The 20485-nt window shown below is 39.1% G+C and overlaps 2 protein-coding genes across 2 annotated transcripts in view; one reads left to right on the top strand and one right to left on the bottom strand.

Moving 5' to 3' along the window:
• Nucleotides 1-2424: 2424 nt before the first annotated feature.
• LOC137049368 (complement C1q-like protein 3) overlaps nucleotides 2425-20485 on the top strand; it is a 34827-nt gene continuing 16766 nt past the window's right edge. The window contains exon 1 of the mRNA XM_067427916.1: nucleotides 2425-2561. Coding sequence (XP_067284017.1) covers nucleotides 2550-2561 — 12 coding nt within the window. The 5' untranslated portion in view covers nucleotides 2425-2549. The remainder of the gene's footprint in view (nucleotides 2562-20485) is intronic.
• Nucleotides 8759-18606, bottom strand: LOC137049354 (uncharacterized). The gene is made up of 16 exons (XM_067427895.1): nucleotides 18408-18606; nucleotides 18028-18191; nucleotides 17872-17928; nucleotides 17322-17396; nucleotides 17178-17246; nucleotides 17013-17081; nucleotides 16714-16791; nucleotides 16547-16600; nucleotides 16303-16347; nucleotides 16110-16196; nucleotides 15902-15979; nucleotides 15748-15801; nucleotides 10762-10809; nucleotides 10461-10672; nucleotides 10217-10373; nucleotides 8759-9058 (listed from the first exon to the last, which is right to left on the bottom strand). The coding sequence occupies exons 6-16, from the start codon at nucleotides 17017-17019 to the stop codon at nucleotides 8955-8957; spliced, it is 924 nt and encodes a 307-aa protein (XP_067283996.1). The 5' UTR covers nucleotides 17020-17081; nucleotides 17178-17246; nucleotides 17322-17396; nucleotides 17872-17928; nucleotides 18028-18191; nucleotides 18408-18606; the 3' UTR covers nucleotides 8759-8954.

Below are 20485 nucleotides of genomic sequence, written 5' to 3'. Positions count from 1 at the left end.
ACCTAGGGGAGGTTCTCACAAAGCGTGCTTTGTCATTCAAATGCACTAACGGTTACACCATTGTTGTTCTATGTATAACGTTACACTAGTCTGACGTGCAAAACCGTTTTGCTTGCTACTTCTAATGTTTAGTCGCATACAATTGTCCATAAACCGAATCATGTCCTCATAAACTGCAAGTAAACACACACAAATGTTGACAGGCCACTAAATACAGTACATACCACAGAGACGGACGTCCTGCTGTTGTTGATTCTCCTGTTCACTTTATTTCATCCTCCGGATCTGATTCTGGATCATATCTGTATTAGTTGAATCTGGGTAGCGTTTTCTTCTCCACGCTTGAGGACGTCACCGCTTTGTGCGCGCTCGTCATTCTTTAGCTCCGCCCACACGATACGCCTCCAGGCGCTCGTTTTTCCCCCCGGAAAGACTCGGTACAGCCTATATTTCTTTTATAAATATAATAAAACTAAAGACTTTTTGGAGATATGAAGGATGCAATACTACTCTATAGGTACTCAAGATTGACATGAGAGTGTTTCACCCCCCTTTAATGTATCTCGCTGTTAGTAGGAAATCTCTTTTTTCACCTAATACATGTTGAAGTTGTGTTTTATTGTTTCATTTTATGAAGTCAGGGCCAAGTATTTTGAATTTACAATAGAATGTGTTTCTGATAGTTAGGGCAGCTGGTGAGGAAGTGTGTTTCTCTCTCCACTTCTCCAGCAGTGGAGTACAGGCAGAGGCGTCTCTGGGCAGACAGTTCTGTCTGTATCTGCCCGTCTCTACGGTCAGTGTGTGACTGCTCAGTCTGTACCTCTCTCTCTCTCTCTCTCTCTCTCTCTCTCTCTCTCTCTCTCTCTCTCTCTCTCTCTCTCTCTCTCTCTCTCTCTCTCGGAACAGAGCAATACATGCAGAAAAAACTGGGAAGGCTTGTATGAAAAGGTGGCTGGTCGCTTACAGAAATGGAGATGGATTCTCCCCCAATTGTTGAATAGAGGGAGGGTTCTTGTTAACAATCTAGCAGTATCAATGCTGTGGCATCGGTTGACAGTTATTGACCCCCTGAAAGAACTTTTACAAAAACTACAGAAGGACTTTGTTGATTTTTTTTCTTCTTTTTGGGATGGTTTCCACTGACTTCCATCTGGGATCTTATATTTGCCAGTAATTGAAGGAGGTCAAGGACTTATTGAACTGTCAGCTGAAGTCAGCCATGAGACTAAAATCTGTCCAGAGACTGCTTTTTTTCTAAAGAATGTATTCCTTCGGTGTCACTTGGACTAACTTTACTAAGATCCTTTTATATAATAATAATAATAATAATAATAATTAGGTCTGAATAGGTTAGAATAGGTCTGAATATGATCACTATGTGTTGGATGAACCACTGTTTTTTCATCCTTTTTTAGGAAATGTTTGTGAGTCTAGTTAAAGCTAGGGTAGGTAGGAATGATCTAAAACACTTCTGTCCAAATTTGTTTAAACTTTCTTTATATGTCAATACATAATTAAAATGTAAGTACTCTAAAAAAGAAAGTATAAAAATCAAGTGACTCTAGACTGTTTAATCTGCAATAAACACCGCTTATTATTTTAGTTCGGGACGAAACAAATGATTGGCTTGGGCGACTGTCACTCTCTCTCTCGCTACCATGGCGACCACCCTACAGGTTCTGCCCACACATGCGCGCACCCATAGGAAGAGCAAAAGCATTCAAAATCTACGGTGCCGGGTTTTGCAGTCAACGAAGGCAATCAATGCAAAAAAAAAGGAAGACAGTAGATCTACATGTAATAGGCAATACACAAGAAGTCTTTGGATAAAAAAAGAAATCAAACGTGAGTAAATATGGGCTTGGCTTTCCAAAGGGGCTGAAAAATGACTCATTGCTGGCTGTATTTCTGGTAATCTTTCATTTTGATTATATTGCCTTATAAATATAACTAGCTCGTTACCGAATTAAACAAAAATATATTTTAAACTTTACCAGTATCGGTATTCTAGCTTGATAGTGAGTACTAAAAGCATCTTATTTGTTTATAGTCATACTGATAAAGTTAGTTTTTTTATTACATGTGATTCTGACATGATGTGACTACATGCACACCGCTCGTCTCAGGTAAATAATGTGTCTTCCAGCTGAGCGGTTGGTGAAGCGCGTTCATGTATTTTGGGGGCGTGGCTTTGGAAAGAGCCCAGAAGGGAGAAGGTGGAGTGAATGTAAATAATGAGCTGTCTTTAAAGCGTTACTTCAGCGATTAGCATATGGCTTTGTATCAGTAGAAACCCTGAAGTATAATCAAATGATTTGTGCTTCCCCCCCTCATATCCCCCTGAGACAAGAGATTTATGCATTTTATTTTTGGAAAAATTCCTCCCGTGACGCAAATTGACGATATTTGTGTCATCTTCAGAATGTTTGTCCAGAGACTAAAGACTACAGCCAGCAGAGGGAGCCATTTCCGCATGTTTTCAACTCGCACATGGGGAATAGGAGATCACACTCACAGCTCAGCTAAGCAGCAGGCATTCATTTAAACGGATGCTGAGCAATGTAAGTGTTTTAACATCTCAAATTAATTTCTATGAAAGTTAAGCTTCCAAAGGCATGAACTGAAAACGCGCCAGACTGAACTTGCGTTGTGAATGTATGCCGCGAGTGTGATCGCGATTACCTCAGCTGTCATCACGAGAGCTCATCAGCTCATTTATGACGTTAAATGTAATCTGACTCCTAATCTGAGTTAGTGCTGCGAGACTCACGCGGCAACTCGATTGTTATATTGAACAGACACGCAAAGTATTTAATTGTAATGTCTGTTCTCTAACTCAAACTCAGTCACTGTAATCCAGTAGTGGTGGCTTTGGGAATGGCCTCACAGGGCAGCGAAGCATTCTGGCAATTGTAGTCTTTCATCCCCATGAGACAACAATACATGTTCGGTCTTTTCTCAGTCTAGAAGGCACCAAATTCAATCAATCATTTCTATTACAATAATGACCCAGTTTAAATACAGCTTCATCTTTCCAGTGCTGAAGTACCCCTTTAAAACAGTCGTGAGAGGTCTACAGACACTTAAATGTTATACATTCTTTTTTAGAGTACTTACATTTTAATTATGTATTGATATATAAAGAAAGTTTAAACAAATTTGGAAAAAAAGTTTTTTAACCAATTCTTACCTACCCTACCTTTAAGTCATGCATGAAGAAAGGTTTTACTAAAGTGGGACACTTGATTGATTTAGACTCAAAAGAGTGGAGATCTGCAGTATATATTGCCAGTCAGGTTGATTTGAGGTTTGTGAGGGTTGTGAAGCGGCTGATTTCAGGTTTGAAAGCTGCTCTTCCTCCTCCTCTTCTTCAGTTTGTGGAGCTTTCTCTAGAAGGTGGGCCTACACATCTCACTTTTCCGATTTTAGGGGTGTGCCCTGACGTTTGTCATGGAACTAGGCAGGTTGGGAAGTTGCTAAACTTTGAGAGACTGAAAGGGCTTTTTTTTCATACTGTTGGAAAAAAAGATGTGTAACAGGTTTGTGTTAAAACTGCTTATTTTAATGATCTTTGTGACAGATAAGATACAAAATGGAGAGAAAAATTTGCAGTTGCAGATGATATTTTTCCTTCTTGGTAGTTTTGTTTTTTTATAAAGGTCCTCTTCCAAAACGTTTGGGCGATCTACAGTGGAGAATATTACATTGTGTGCTAGCCACAAATGTCTTTGTGTCCAAATTCAACTTGAATGTCATGCCTGCAATAGTCAGGAAACGGTCTTTCATGTGTTCATTGAATGTCCAAGGTTGGTGCCACTTTTTTCCATTGTTAGGAAGAATCATTGATGGGTTGGGTTTTGTTTTTAACAAAGTTCTTTTTATTTATGGCTGTAGGTATTCTAAAGTGAACAAGGGTCGCTGTACTGTTGCTAATTTTACTTGGGCAAGCAAAGTTAGCTATGTGGAAGACTTGCAGACTTGCACTTGAAGGACTTGAAGTTCTAAGTCTGTTTACAGCTCTTGTTGAATCAAGAATCAGGGCAGAATATATATTCTTTGAACTACAGGAAATATGGTTGAATTTATGTACCAATGGTGTGTAAATAGGGGTTGTTTGTGTTTTGTGAAGATGAATTGTTAACATTTCCTTAGTGAATTCTTTATTGGTGAATAATTATTGTATTGTTGAGTGTGTAATATAATTGTTGATTAAGTAAAGAATTTTAAATCTCTCTCTCTCTCTCTCTCTCTCTCTCTCTCTCTCTCTCTCTCTCTCTCTCTCTCTCTCTCTCTCTCTCTCTCTCTCTCTCTCTCTCTCTCTCTCTCTCTCTCTCTCTCTCTCTCTCTCTCTCTCTCTCTCGCCAGTTCTTTTTATATCTGCCCGTCCCAACGGTCAGTGTGTGATTGCTCAGTCTGTACCTTGCCATTCTTCTTCTAAACTTTGCTGTGCTCAGGTATTCTGCTGTTGTGTAGGCTCTGTTTTAGGCCAGGTCATTTTCTTTTCGTGCATTAATCATTTGGTTGGGCCGGATTGTCTGGATGAGGGTGTCAGTGTCAGGTTGTTCTAAGAGTTTTGCTAATTCATTGATGTAAATATTGAAGAGGGTCGGTGATAGTGGGCAGCCCTGTCTCACACCACGCCCTTGAGTGAAGGACTCAAGGACTCGTTTGTTTATTGCAAATTTTGTTTGAGTACATTGTTTTAATTATATTGTATGTTTTGCCCCCAATACCTGATTCTAGAAGTTTAGACGGAAGACCTTCATGCCAAATTGAATCAAAGGCCTTCTGGAAATCTACAAATCAAGCAAAAATGTTGGTTTTGTTTTGATTAATGTGTTTGTCGATCAAGGTATGCAGGGTGAATATATGGTCTGATGTTCTGTAATTTGGTAAGAATCCAATCTGACTTTTGCTGAGGACATTGTGCTCTGTAAGAAGTGAATGAGTCTTGTGTTGATGATGCTGCAGAACTTCTTCCCCAGATTACTGCTCACACAGATGCCTCTGTAATTGTGCGGGTCTGATTTGTCTCCACTCTTAAATATGGGCGTTATGAGTCCTCTATTCCAGGTGTCATGACCAACACTCAGAACCAAGTTGAACAGTTTCATTATGGCCAATCTGAATTTGTGATTTGTGTTTTTAAGCATTTCATTTAGAATGCTGTCCGGTCCACTTGCCTTTTTTGTGAGCAGGGCCTATATTTTATCTGTCAGCTCTTTTTCTGTGATTGGGTAATCTAACGGATTTTGGTATTTGCCAATTATATTTTCTATATGATTTAATTTGTCAGATATCTGTGTTTGTTGTATATTCATGTTTAATTTGCTATACAGTTTTTCAAAGTTATTTTTTCCAGGTGTCTCCGTCTTGTATAGTTGTTTGTTCATGATTTTTTTTATTCAGGTGATTCCAATTGATCCAGAAACTGTTCGAATGGACAGATTCTTCAATAGAAGAATCTTCAATTCACTGAGCTGATTCTGGATGTACTGTTCTTTCTTCTTTCTGAGAGTATTTTTTATATTTTTTAAGCTCCTCACAATAATGAAGACGTAAATCTGAATGGTCTGGTTGCCTGTGCTTTTTGTTTGCCAGCTGTCTTAAATTTTGCTTTATTCTTTTATTACAATCCAAATCAAATTTTTCCATTCTCTTGTTTTTGTGTTTTCTTAGACCTTTTAAGATTAGATAATGTTGCCAATTAATCAAATATGTAATTTATGTTCTCTACAGCCAGGTTTACGCCATCTTCATTATGAGGATAAATATTTCTATAAAGTTATCCATAAATAAGTAAGCACACTTGGGGTGGTCGAATGCAGTCAGGTATTTTTCAATGCTGTTTTGGACCCATCTTTAGTTCTTTGTAATGTCATACAGCTTACTGGGTTGACAGACTGATCTCATGAAATGGCGTATGTATGACACGCCAATTCGTATGCCATTTTGGTGTGCTATCAAGACGCATAATCGCTTTTTAGCGCGTTTATCAACACCGTTTCATTCTATCTCCCTACCCTGCCCCTACCCATCACTCACACACACACACACACACACACACACACACACACACACACACACACACACACACACTGCCCCTAAACCTACCAATCACAAGAAACATTCTGTATTTTTACATTTTCAAAAAAACGTAATTTAGTATGTTTATAAATCCATTTACCTTTTGGACACACACATATATTCACATTTTGAACGCCTAAGTCAAACTCTTCCCTCAACCTACACATTTGTGTATTATAAAAAACAGGATATTACAGGCAGATATGACTGCAGGTAAAATGTATTCAGAAAGTACAAATATTCCAAGTGTTCTAAACGATTGATTTGTGTGAAGACAATCCCCAAAAGCGATCATTAACGTCGAGCCCATCCGCCAAAGATTAATAATACATTTCAAATATTGCCGCCGAAAGAAACGTCAGGTCAGGTTTGACAGCATTGGCTGTCGTGTGTCTTGTGACCGATTGCGTCATTACGTCAGCTTTGATTGTAAAATGCCATTGGCTCTTATGTGTTTCCTGACTGCTCGCGGGGGGACGTACCCACCAGATTTCGTCATGAGTCATTTTGTACCCACCACTTTTTTAGTTGTAAACCTTTTTTTTTTTTTTTGTAGAAAGAAAGAAAGAAAGAAAGAAAAATTATTCAATGCAAGACAGTTGCGTTGCCGCTGAATTTTTTTCATTAGGCTATCATGAGGTGCGGCGCTCCTCCAAACAAGTTCACGGAATGGAAACCCGTGACGGAAAGCAAATCGTGTTTTCTTTATTTTACAATTGCACAATGCAAGTAAACACTTTGCAATTTTGAACAATGTATTTCTCTTATTATCTGTATGGCCAAAATGACAGATTTTATTGGTTTCCTCTGCTCGTTCGCACGGCCGCCTCGCGCGCACACATATTCCAGCACTGCAAACATCGCAGTCAGTTCATTATCAAAATAAAATAGCCAACCTAATATATAAGAAGTTACACAGCTCAGTTTAAATAGTCAGTAATAGCCAACATTTAGTGCCATTCAGCGTGAGCACTGCACCATTGTGGTGTTATAAGTAAAGACCTCCGCGGGACGGATTTTATGTTATAGGCCTACCTTCTCTTAACCTTCTCCCGCTCCCGCCCGCAACATTCATGTTTTGTCCCGCTCCGGTCCGCATAAAAGTATAAATAGTTTTTCTCTGTAGTACGTCCATGACACTATTTCAAGTAATTTAATGTAAAAGCAAGCGTGTGCATGCGTGGGTTGGCGTGGCAGAATACGCGCAAAGGGTGCTCCCTTCATAATTCCAAAAAAGATATCTCAGTTTATTGCGATCTCACAAAGCTCTGTTATCAATAGAAATGACTGCACAATGAATCTTCCAAAATGTCAACACTTTCTTTGCTATAATCAGACGATTTGTCAGCATATAGAATTCAGCACTGCGCAAAAAACTCCTTTGAGTGGATTCTATCTTAAATACATCTGTTTGGCCATAACGTTCCAGAAATATTGGTTACATTGCACAATGCAGCAAAAACGTGTTATAGGCCAACTCTGTGTGCGCCTGTAAATCTTTTTTTATTTCGTTTTAGTTGTTCTTTTTGGTTTTGTGCAATAGATGAATAACAATTTATTTGTTTCTAGATGTTTTATTTTTAGATATTTCTATTTTGCGGGAGTCCCGCAAATAGTTTTATTCACCCGCAATCCGCACACACGCGAGTAGCACACACACCTTACCGCCCGCACTCAGCCAAATCTAGTCCCGCGCCGTTGTTTATACGCGTTGGGTTCCGCGAGTCCCGCGGGAGTGCAGGTGTCTATTGGGCCTATTGAATGTGAGTGAAGTACAAAGCCTATAATAATAAATAATGGTTCAGCATCCAAATACATCGCGAACGCTTTTTCGAAAGGTCCGTTGTTATTTGTGGACACCAGACTTTGTAGATAGTAGCTACCTGGAAAAGCAGGGAATCATGTACAGTGAATGTATTATTCCTGCTTTTAACATTTATTTCACACTGGTTTTAGTTTTCTTTTTTATAAATCATTACTATGAATTGTATAATTAAATGAAAAGATATATGGATTTTTGTATAGGCTACATTTTTATTAATTTACATTAGTAAGCTACAGGACATCGTCTTTCAAAACATGACCCGAAAAAAATTAATCCATCATTGTACCCAGCACTTCTGAAAATGCACTTCTGAATTCGTCTCTGTCCCCAGCACATTTCAAACCAAACTGACGCCCATGTATCAAGTCACTAGCTGCGTTTCCATTACAGAGTTGCGAAAAACTTTTGCGATATTTCTTAAATGTCTATACAAAACTGTTGCGAAATGACAGCGTTTCCATAGCTGCAGTTATGCGACTAAAACATAATACTTTCCTCTCGCGATAGGTCAGTCCAAAATGATGGCACTTGGTAGGTTTGTATATCCCATCCATCACACTAGCCATTATTTTTATTGGAAGGAGACGTCCCAGATAGCACAAATACGTCGCGGAGACGTCTGTTTGATGTTTATGTTTTCATCTGGGAGACGTATTTTAAAGGGCGTTTGCTCATCTGGAAGACGTCACATAGACGTCCTTTTCAGACGTTCAAATGACATCTAGCTGACGTAATAAAGACGTTAACAATTTGAATGTTACATCTTTGTGACATCTGATTTATGTAGCATAGACGTCGCATTTACTGCCTGCCATTGATAACGACAACTACAATAATTATACAGCTACGTATACATGTGATAGCTAAACTCTATTTTCCACTCAAAAATGAAAGACACAAGCGATGTAGAATGATTTTAATTATTTTATTAACAGTGTATAAAATAACCTTTCATTTGTTTATATTATTTAAATCCTGAAACAAAACAAACAAGCAAACAAACAAACAAACAAACAGGGTTAAAGAAAAGAACAAAAGCAGTTTAAGACGACATTCTCCCTGGGGCCAAACGGAGATAATCTTTGATGTGCTTTTCAGCCTCTGCTTCGGTTGGCGACGGAAGCACAGGATTCTTCATAGCTGCTCCTGAATATTAAAAAGGTAAAACTAGATTAAGTTAAACTTAGTCAATTAAAGATGGAAACAGATTTTATTTCGCTGGATTTTTATAGATTTGTGTAAGCATTTGGGGTAACATACATCCCGGACTACACTATTGTGCAAGTATCAATTCATTCCTGATGACGTGCTTAGCTATAGCTAAAGAGCACGTCGAGCCAAACCTGACCTTTCAAAAATGACGCATTTACTTGGAAAAATAACAATAAGACATTAGTCTATGGGAATGCATTATGTTAATAAAAATAACGGCGAATGTGGATCTGTCTGACTGTGAGGTAATGAATGCTTTGGATTAATTGGCCGCTGTTTCTATCTAAGTGGAGCTGAAATGCTGCATTATCTTTTTCAGTCATAGAAACTTTAAAGCTATTGTCATATATAACTATTTTGTGTGACTGCTCAAATTAGTCATTAGATGATATGAGTTGAATATTCATTATTTTATTAGCAAAATAAAAATGAAAGAGATGTGCTAAAATTCACAAACGCTCGTCAGATTCAGGGAATCGACTCTTTTGGAATCAACTCCAAGCATCACATCACACGTGGAAGGTAACGGCCCATCCAGCGGGAAAGCTAGGTACGTGGCTGATCTCACTAATTGTCATTAAAGTGTGTGATCAGTCAAATAAATTTACCGGATATGATAATAACTTAATTAGGTTGCGTAATGAATGTTTGTTTCTGTGGTAAGATGGTAAGTAACGTAGCAGTAACGGTTGATTTTGTGGTTTGTAGAAGTGATGGCGTACTACTTTAAGTGCTAACAATGTTCTTTAAGAGTAATAATTCACAATAGACTTGCTGTTAAATATTAGGTATAAACTATTGTAAACGTGCACAGATGCTATAATTTAACAGATCTTCATCACTTAGCATAGTTACCTCATGAACGCTTAACGTTAGCATTTTTAAAACAAACGTCTCCTAAAACGCTCTTGTGTCTATAAAACAACATTTTACACTGTTTACACAGCATGTGGCACATGGATTTATATGTATACTTATGTATGAAAAGCTCATGAGTAGTATTGACGCTTTGGATCTGTATCAACAGTAAATGTATATATATTGCATGCCATGTACTGTAAATTGTAAGACATTAACGTATTCTGGACGTACCTATTAGGAGTGCGCCTACATTTGTTTTCCTGATCCCTTTCTTTTCTCCCCTTCCACACCAGTTCAGTTGTTTGGCTACAGGACCAAAGACCTTGGAACAGATTCTCCATATAGTTTTTTTCATTGTGTGTCCTCCACTGATGGACAATCTGTTCACCTTAAAAATAAAAGGTAATAACAAAACATTACAAACAAAACGTTACAAAACAAAAATATTAAACCTTCACCTGTCAATGATTCTTACCATCTTTTGCATCATCCCTCTTTCAAATAATTGCCTTTCCAGATTGTCAAGTTCTTCCATGGATGTGAGAGGAAAGACATCATCCTCATTGTCCACCACCAGGATTGGAGCATTGAGATGGGTGTTACCTGCAAGGGACTGGACCACTGAAGTTAGGTGATTGATCTTCATGTCCAGTTCATTTAGTGTCTCCAGAATTTTCCTCTCAACAGCTGCAATACAGTAAGTTTATCTGGTAGAGTATCTTTATTAAACTTTAAAATGTAGAATGTTTCAAGTTTAGCACTTCAATTTAACATACGTGTACACTGTTCAGTGATGCAACTCCAGCGTCTCACACCAGAAGCACCTGCAAGCACAAAAAGCTCATAAATGTCTTAAAAACAACACTTACACCATGACAATAAAACCAATTATAATCAGTGATAATGTGTAGACTGAATTAGTGTTGTCACGATACCAAAATTATGACTTCGATACGATACCAGACTAAAATACCTCGATACTAAATATAGATTTTTAATTGTATCTGTTTTTAAAAATATGCAAAAAAATTGCTTTCTTTGTCATGCGCTGCGTGCATATATTTAACTCTTCTACTTTCAATGTTTAGTGACCGGTGGAAGCAGAGCTTTGCACACACGTCCTGACACCTGGGGCCCATTCTTCGTACCTCGCTTAATACATCCAAGATGATTTTTACAGATCCCAGATCTTTTAATCCTGATAACTAATCTCTAGTACTTTTCGGTATATCATGAATGCACCGTGACAAATTCCCATAAGCACATTCCCTGTTCCATTTCAGTGTAGGCAGCTTTTAGCTGTTGCTGTCGCAGCGCGAGGCAACATGATAAGAGTCGCATGGTGTAGACACGGTGTTATACAATTTTTGTTGTAGCAAAAGATATGGTTAATGAATAAAGCAGTGGTCGGTAGGGCTGGGCGATATGGCCAAAATTTCATATCCCGATATAGCTCATTTGATATCCCGATAACGATATACATAACGATATAGCAATTTTTCTGTTAATTCAGTTTATGAATAGTCTATGCAAAATTGCAATGTGGAAATGCAGTTTGAAATGATATACAAAACAAATAAAGGTAGTATGGACTACATTTTTATTTTATTTAGAACCTTTTTTTAAAGCAAGACTGTTGGTAAAGTTAACACCTGCCTAGGGATGTTAACCGATGACCGTTTGACCGATGGCTGACCGTATCAACGTTAACCGATCAAAGTTGTCGGTTAAAATAAATAAAAAAGTGATCTCTAAATTAGGCTATTATAGACAGTGGACTAAACGCTACTACAGTTGGCCGTCCCATTCCAAAATCTTTTTGTGTGATTGAACATATCCCTCGCACTCAATTTTTCATAACTCGCCTGTTTGTACTTAATAAACCAATAAAAACATTTGGCGCGAGGTTACAGCGTTTGGGTTTGCGTGCTCACAAGGTTTGCAAAAAGTAAACACTCGAGGTTAGAGTCAGGGCAGACGACAGTATGAAGCGTGCAATTCGCTTAAGATGGGCTTACATTTGGAAATATATTACATCTTCATTTCAGTGGTAACACATAAGGTGTTGATCGTCTTTCTTTATTATTGTTAGCACTACCTCGAACTAAAGGGGCGTCTCTTCGGAGCTGTCATTTTCTTAAATGAGCCGCGGCAATGATTCAAATGAGCTTCTAACGCTGGACAAATGCCTTTATTTTCAACGCGATCACCTTGTACCCAAACCATTTCGAAACTAAGGAGCCATTTGTCCTCTGATTACAAACAAGCTCCTCAGCGGCGCGTTTGCGGGACTCGTGTTTCGCGCTGTGGGGGATTTTAAAAAAGTGACGTGAGTGGAAGGGAGGCGGCAGCGCTAGGACAGTGCGCGCGCGCGTGTGTGTGTGTGTGTGGTGAGAGAGCGAGAGAGAGACAGAGGGAGAGCGGCTCGCGGCTGTTATTTCAAATAGCGCAGCATATTTTAAACTAATCGGTTAACCGGTTTCAACCGGCTAATGAGGCTCGGTGGTCGGTCAAGAAAATGTTTAGTTTTCGCCATCCCTACACCTGCCATTAAAATATTTCAATATATGGCTATATGGTGTGCCACGCGTAAAAGCCCGTTGCAGCGTCTGTGTCTAAAGTTTGTTTTGAGCGCTTAGGCCACTATTCTGGCATAATTACTCTGAGTATTACCCTGGTCTGAACCGCGTCTACTACCGTCTTCCTCCATGTTTGTTTATGTATTGCAGCGTGCATGGGCATGCCGTGGCGTGAGGTGCATCTTGACGTAAAATTCTGCCATAAACGCCTTATCGTGGCGTAAGCGATAGAGCCTTATGTAAAACGATAGACATTTTCTATCGTCCAGACGATATATTTCGTCATATCGCCCAGCCCTAGTGGTCGGCAACTGGCCAAAAGGTGGCCCGCCAGCGATAAGATCTGGCAAAATTCTGATTTTGTTATTATTAGTTTGTTTGTTTTTCCAAAAATTATAACTGCCATTTCACTTTATAGAAGTTCACTCTGCTATACTTACATTAAGCAGAAAATCATCACCCTCTTTTATTATTAGAATATAATAATAGAATGGGTGTATGTATAATATTATAATGTGTATGATGACATATGTAGATAATACACATTCTAAAAAAATCAATAACAAATAAATGCCTAAATGTATTAGGACATTGTGGTTGCTAAGGTGTTCTGGGCAGAGTCCTGCAACACGGTATCTGCGGGTACTAGGGGTGTAAGAAAATATCGATACACGTGAATATCGCGATATTATGTTTGGCGATATTGTATCGATTCTCAAAAACGGCGTATCGATATTTATATATTTATTTATTTACATCCAAGTTTCGTGGCTTTGTGTTCGGTTTAAACCACAGACTGTATAACACCCAACCGCTAGATGGCAGTGTTATCTCAGAACGCATAACTGACGCGGAGCCAGAGAAGCGCAAGGTGAAAGTGCTAGTGTTTACATTAGCAAACCCAGCTCTCAAGACGATAGAATTATTCCGCTCTTGCAGTATACAGAGCTGAAGTGTGGACTCTTGTTGGCTTCAGCTATAAAGAAGCCACTAAGGAAATCGACAAGAATCATTTTGTTTGCAAAATAGGCCAAGTTATAATCTAATACTCGGGAAACACATTGAAACAGAGAGCTCGCTTAACATCCTGACGTCCCCCGCGCTGCTGAGAAGCCTTTCGATAGAATGTCCTGCACGCTTTCCTCTCAGTAACAAAATAAACACACACCAAAACTGACAGCGGTGGCAGAAGAACGAAAGATAATAGCGATGTGGATATGGATGCACCAGCTCTGCAGCTCAGTAACGTTACTTGAAATAGCACTTTATACAATAGACTGCTTTATAGAAAACAGCTTTAGGGTCCGATTACACAGAACGTGTTTATCAGGTTCGAAAACGCGAGGCGCACTGCACTCCCTTTTTTGGTCAGCGTTTTTTCATTCAAAAATGAGCAGTGCGCTTTAATGTTTCTAGGCAACCCCCGAATCACCTGTACTGTCAGTCAAATCAATGTAACGGTCAACACAACGGAAGGCCCGCCTCTTCATTCATTCGATTGGACAACAGAACATAAGCGCGATGATGTTGCACGCTTTTCCGCTCAGAGTTGACTTTTTTTCAACTTCATGCGCTCGGAGCGCTCCTTCAGAAACGCGAGGCGCCCAGGGCACATAAGCAGCGCGCATAACGCTCTCTGCCAACCGAAATCCATTCAAAAAAGGCTTCTCGCTGCAAAAACGTGTTCTGTGTGATCGGGGCTACTGTGTTAAATATAAAACAAACAGTCATTCAGTCATGAAATGGACTGCACTTTCTGTTGTTAAATAGCCACTGCTATACTGTGAACCTTTAAAACATTTACACATAAAGAATCCTGCAGTCACTTTACATTTCCCTTAATTTAGATTGCAGATTGCATATGATTAGTGATATAAATGATACTGTATTAATTAAATAAAATACTTTGTCTCGTGTTTTAGGCTTATGGTTGTGTTCTTTATTCTTTTAAATTATAAAAAACAAAAACACACAAAAAAGAAATATTGCAATATATTGCCTCTCTTACAATATCGCAATATATTGCAATATATCGTACCGTAACCCCTGTATCGTGATACGTATTGTATCGCCAGATTCTTGGCAATACACAGCCCTAGCGGGTACCCGCATAAAAGTGGCTAAAACGGGTGGATTGTGACATTTATAGAATTCACGGGCGGGGATGCGGGCGGATAATTAACTCTGTGCGGGCGGGTAGTAGGATGGGCGGATGAAAAATATGTGCAATATTTCTGTGGCGAAAGTGAACGAGAGACAGAGCGAGACCGGGGCGTGATTGTGATTGAGCGTCACCTGCAAGCCACATTGCGACGCAACAACATGCCATTTGACCATCACGTCACCACCACTGCGACATTAAAACTTTTGTTGATGCCTCTCGTAGCGCAGATGGAGTGAGCGTTGCAGGAGTAGCAATTTCATATAGCTACATAAAAGTAAAGTTGGTGAGTGGAGTAGCTATATGAAATTGTTGACAACGAGTCTTTAAAGGCACTTTTGCCTGTTTCATTAGCCCATTCATGACGCTGTTGATGTAGAGAGAGGTGCAGGATAAAAAATAAAGCATTTTAATTTGAATGTTTTAGCGTGTGTGATTTATCGCGGGCACGGGTCGGGTAACGGGCCAAATATTAACGGGTCTGGGCGGGTACGGATTTAATTTTGATATTTTCATGGGTCACGGGTCGGATCTGGTGCCAAACCTTGCGGGTACGGGCGGGGGCGGGTCTCAAAAAATGGACCCGTGCAGGACTAGGTGGTTGCTAGGCGATTGCTAGGGTGGTCATCATGAGTTTGAAAAAGCTTGCATGATGAAATTTTCCTTTTCAACATTCATTTTAGTGGCTGTTTTAGATCATGTTTGACTTTCTCCACAACGTTTTTCTGCATTTTCAATAGAGTTCAATGGGTCACATCATCAGTGTTGCGATAGGAACGGCTCATGCAATTCTTATCACACTGTTGGAATGCATTGTTGAAAGCATCTACAGTGATTTACGTGCCACTACAGCTTTTAAAATCTCAGGGTGATATATTTAATTAATCAATTAAAGGGTTACTTCAGCGATTAGCATATGGCTTTGTATCAGTATAAACCCTGGAGCATATTCAAATGATTGTGCTCCAGCTTTTCTTCCCCAGAAAGATCAGTCTTATTTCTATAAAAAATAAATGACTTACTCTGCGTTCTTGCCTGGTGGGTACTTGAGGGTCTCAGTTCAGAGATTGTGTCCTCTAAAATATTATACAGAAAATGTAACATTTCCTACTGTTAGACTGTTATTAATTTTCAGGTTGTGTCTTGTGCATGTGATTAATGAGTGTCTTTTTTTACCTTGAACGTTAGATGGGTTATCTCCCCAAGCATCCTCTTGCTCATTTACATGAGACAAGCTTACTGGAACAACTGGAGCTGATAAAGGTACAAGTTGTTAAGGGCAAAGTTAGTTGTATTTGCTACCATGCATTACCTGGTAAACGAGGGCTCTTAAGCCATACCTGAATGACTGAATTTTTGTTGTTGTTGTTGCTGTTGTACTTACTCTGCATTCTTCCTTGGTGTGTAGATGGTCTTGGGTCTTGATAGGGTGGCGGGTCTTGATAGGGTGTCAGGTGAGAGAATGTGCTTTCTAATTTATTATACAGAAAAAAATGCCATTTTACTTTGTATTAGGCTGACACATTTGCAGTTTTTGTGAGATTTGTGATTTCGTCAATTTACTAATGCTCTTTTACCTTGAATGTTAGGTGGGTGTTCACACCAAGGATCCCGTTGTTGGCCTGCGTGAGAGAAGCTCTCTCTTAGATGAGTTCACTTATGGAACTTGTTGAACTGCTGCAACTGTATTGTACTCTCTTGCTTTGTATATTAGCTTTAGTTTTGTAGTCTTGCTTTAAACTATCAAACATATTTTATATTGTAAAGATACAACTAGATGAAATGCTACAGTATTTACCAAAAGTGAGACTCATAACTTACGTGGTGTTCTTCCTTGCTTGGAACCTGAAGGTCTCAGGACAGAAAATGCATTATCTAATGGATTGTACAGAAAATGTTGAATTAGCTAATGTGAGGCTGTTTTTTGTTTGCAGTGATTGTCCTTTTGATTTCTTTTTCCAAGTGCTAATTAATATTTTTTTTTTTACCTTGAATGTTAGGTGTGTGTTCACGCCAAGCATCTTGGGACTCATCTGCCTGCGAGAAACTCACTGGTCCAATTAGTGCTGAGAAAGGTAAAGTTGGTCAGTTGCATTTGCTATGACAATGGTACACAAAGGCTCTTAAGTTATACCTCGGCAACAGGGTGGGAAATTAACACCCGTCACCAGCCAAGGGTGGGTACATAAAAATCGTGTCAGATGGTCATACAAGGAGCAAAAAAGTTAATTTCCCACCCTGCTTGGTAATGTCTGAAATGTATTAATTTTTTCATATTTTTTTTTACTTTGCATTCTTCCTTGGCATGTAGATGGTCTCGGGTCTTGATAGGGTCTCGGGACAGATAATGTGTTCTCTAATTAATTATACAGAACAAAATGTATTACTTTGTGTTCGATTTTACTCGTGTACAATGAATGTGTCCTCCATACACTAATTAATGCTCTTTTACCTTGAATGTTAGGTTGGTGTTCATCTTGGTGCTCATCTGCCTGGGAGAAGCTTACTGGTACGTCTGGAGCTGAAAATGGTGACTTGCTTAATGATTACATACAACTTTTACATGCTGTTACAGTATTCATGTACAGCCAATTACCTTGACAGTTGGGAAGAGTCTCAAAGCAGCTTTGCTGTGGTTCTTCTATGGCCCTTTGGTGGTGATTAACAAATGCTATTGAAAGAATTGATATGTAAATGTGTAATGTCTGCCTCCATTAAAACAAATGACCTTTCAAATGGGAACTCGCACTGCACCAAATACACTTTGGCATTCCCCAAGTGTCTTCGGACACAGTGCAAGTTCCCCTTCTCATGGAACCATGATATGTGTAACCTGATGCCATTTCTGTGTATTACACAAAGCTAAAGGTTGAGAGTGCATTTGCCTCTAATTAGCAATCAAATGTTTGATATGCTTTGTTTAGCATGCAAAATCTGAGTTATGAATGTAATGATGGTAGTTTTGTCCAAACTGTTAAAATAACAATAGAATTGGGTAAATTTGAAGAAGCAAAACATTTTTGTAAAGCAACAAGTTACAAGAGCCTGTGCATTACATTCATTTTACCCTGGGTAAGGAGCATTCTTAGACATGAGACAAAATGCTTAAAACTATCAGAAATATCAGTTTATAAATTTAAACTCACAGTTGCTGAAAGATTTCCCTGCTCTACTTGGTGTAAGAAAAGGCCGTACAGAAGGACCTGGAAAAAAATAACTCAGCAGTTAAACACACTTACATGTAGCAATCATTAATTTATTTACTAGACTCATTTATTGAACTAGATCCAATGTATTTTAACCTTTTGTCTTGAAGTGTTTTAGGGGTGCAGGTGGAGCTTTTGGTGCAGGTGGAGCTTTTGGTGCAGGTGGAGCTTTTGGTGCAGGTGGAACTTTTTCTCTATTAATTTTCTTCTTTTTGTGGGGGGTATCATGAGGCTCATCATCTGATGAGTATATTTTCCTTCTGAGAGGAAAATTAGGGAATTATTATTTTTTTTTTACAAAGCTGGATTAGATTGTTTGTGCCTTCTGACACGGGCTGAATTCATGATAAAAAAAAGTATCTTTGTTACTCACACAAATATATTGTATGGCTTCAAAAGACTTTGAATATGGTTGTTTTTAAATTACTTTTCAATGTATCTATTTTCAAAGTAAAATATGCATTTTGACAACTTACTTGTGAATTCTTTTCCCAGGAACTTCAGATTCGGAAATGTCAGAAGTGTAGCATGCCTTTTTCCATTTTTTTGAAATGTTGTCAAAAGATACTGTAAGAAACAAAGTATCTTTTCTCAGTTCATGAAAGCATTAGGCCATGGGATGTCTAGTAATTCAGTTTTAAGTGATGTTTTAATCTTTATTTACAGTGTAGTTTAACTTACCTGACTCATGCAGAATTCTGGCCTGATGTTTGGTCCAGCCTTTATCTGGCTGTGGTGCCTCCATCAACCTGACAGTCTTCAGTAACCGGTCCAAGTCTTTGAATGGAGGCCACCATGAATGGCCATCTGCGTACCAGGACTTTGCTACAGGCCCAGTTGTCCCTTCACCCACAAACTCCACTATCAGGTACATGTTTTTTTTGGTGGTTTTATTTGTTTTTAAGCTCCAACAACCTAGAGCCCCATAATGTTGAACGACATTCATTAAATTCCAGCTTTTCGTATCCATGATTCATATACATAAAATATTTGTAACAAAACAAAAAACACATGCATTCAAAAGGAACAATAATAATTATTGTGCATGTAAAAGAGGGAATGAAACAAAATAATGGTCATAAGGAACTAAAAAAGCTTTCCCCTCAATGTTCTCCAGCTTGCAGAAATTAATTGTTCTTGAGAGGTCATCAACTCGATGGATATCAAGTGCCGAGGATGGAAGGGGATAGTCAAAAAAAAGTTCATGATTTTTGAAGGTACTGTACGCCACATAATTTTCACCCCTCATTGAAATTATATTTTGCAGCTTGGAAACTTTACCGGCAATGTAAACAAAACTGTTCGCCTGATCCAGTTTGAGAGTGTAAGAGCATGTTTTTATTTCTCTGTACTGTGAGGCTCCGTGAAACGATTCGGGGAGAGGGCCAGCTGTATGAGGTTTTTTGAGCAGCTGTGGTTTGTTTTTTACTTTTTCTTTTCTGCACTTTTGCATTTCAGAGAACCTTCTTACAATCTGACTCACTGGACATGTAGGTTTTCGCAGGAGTCTCTTCAGCTTGTGCAGGTGGTTCTCATATTTGAAAGCGCTAAAGTTGTCAAGGACGCCATGGTGTTTTGAATCTTCTGCAAGATGTACAAGACAGTGAACATTGTAGGACAGGAATTTGGGTCCGTATAGCTCTCCAAAATGTGTGACAAAAAGTTGCAGAATATCATTGGCATAGTCAATGTGATCTCCAATTAGGCTGTTACTACTCAAGATGAAAATTCCGACAAAAAACAGCAGAAAATTTTTGTACACCTCTGTGTTGAGTAGATCTTTTAACATAACTGGGCCTGTGTACAACAAAAATTGTCTAAATTCAGTCGCCTTCCATCTATCTATTTCTCTCAGTGCCCTTGGTTTGCGTGCAAATTCCATTGGCACATTTTTCTGGGCCCCAACCAACCTTTCTGTCAACACAGAGACTTGGAATCCTGACAGCCTGCACGTGAGAGGACCCAGCCGAAGCCACAAGAGGAGAAGCCGCCTCATGACTCCAAGGCACACAAGGTGCATGTAATCAAGGGGAAATCCAGAGACCATGTCCATTGATGTTTCTTCCAGAGGTGAGGTGCCATGGTGGTGATCCGCATCAGTTTTATTTCGGAAACTCTCATCATTTCTAAGAGGCATGTCATTTCTGGGGAAGGTCATTCTGTTCTCCATGTAAACCCCATCCTGAATGCACTTTTCACATCCATGGTAGCCTGTGTGTCCTTTCACTTTTTTGAGAAATGCACGTGCAGGGGCATCACAAACCATCGAGGTGATATTTAATGTTAACTTGACTCCCTCAAAATCAAAACCCTTACCCAATTCTTTTATTTCATTGATGAAGTCTTGTAGATACTCTTCCAGGGAGCTAGGTTTACCTGCACCACAAAATAAACCTATTGTCACCGGTTCCTCCTGCACCAAGTTTTGAACAGTTCCGAGAATAGGCCAGAATTGAGTTGCTGAACTCTTATGGAGAGGCAGACCATCAATGTTCACTTGGAGCTCCAAATTGCTCTTGTTTCTCAAAATGTCCAAGTTCTTGTGGAGTACTCC

This window comes from Pseudorasbora parva, chromosome 20 (assembly GCF_024679245.1).
Source record: "Pseudorasbora parva isolate DD20220531a chromosome 20, ASM2467924v1, whole genome shotgun sequence".
In the NCBI taxonomy this organism is placed as follows: domain Eukaryota; kingdom Metazoa; phylum Chordata; class Actinopteri; order Cypriniformes; family Gobionidae; genus Pseudorasbora; species Pseudorasbora parva.
This window is presented reverse-complemented; position numbering and strand designations above follow the sequence as displayed.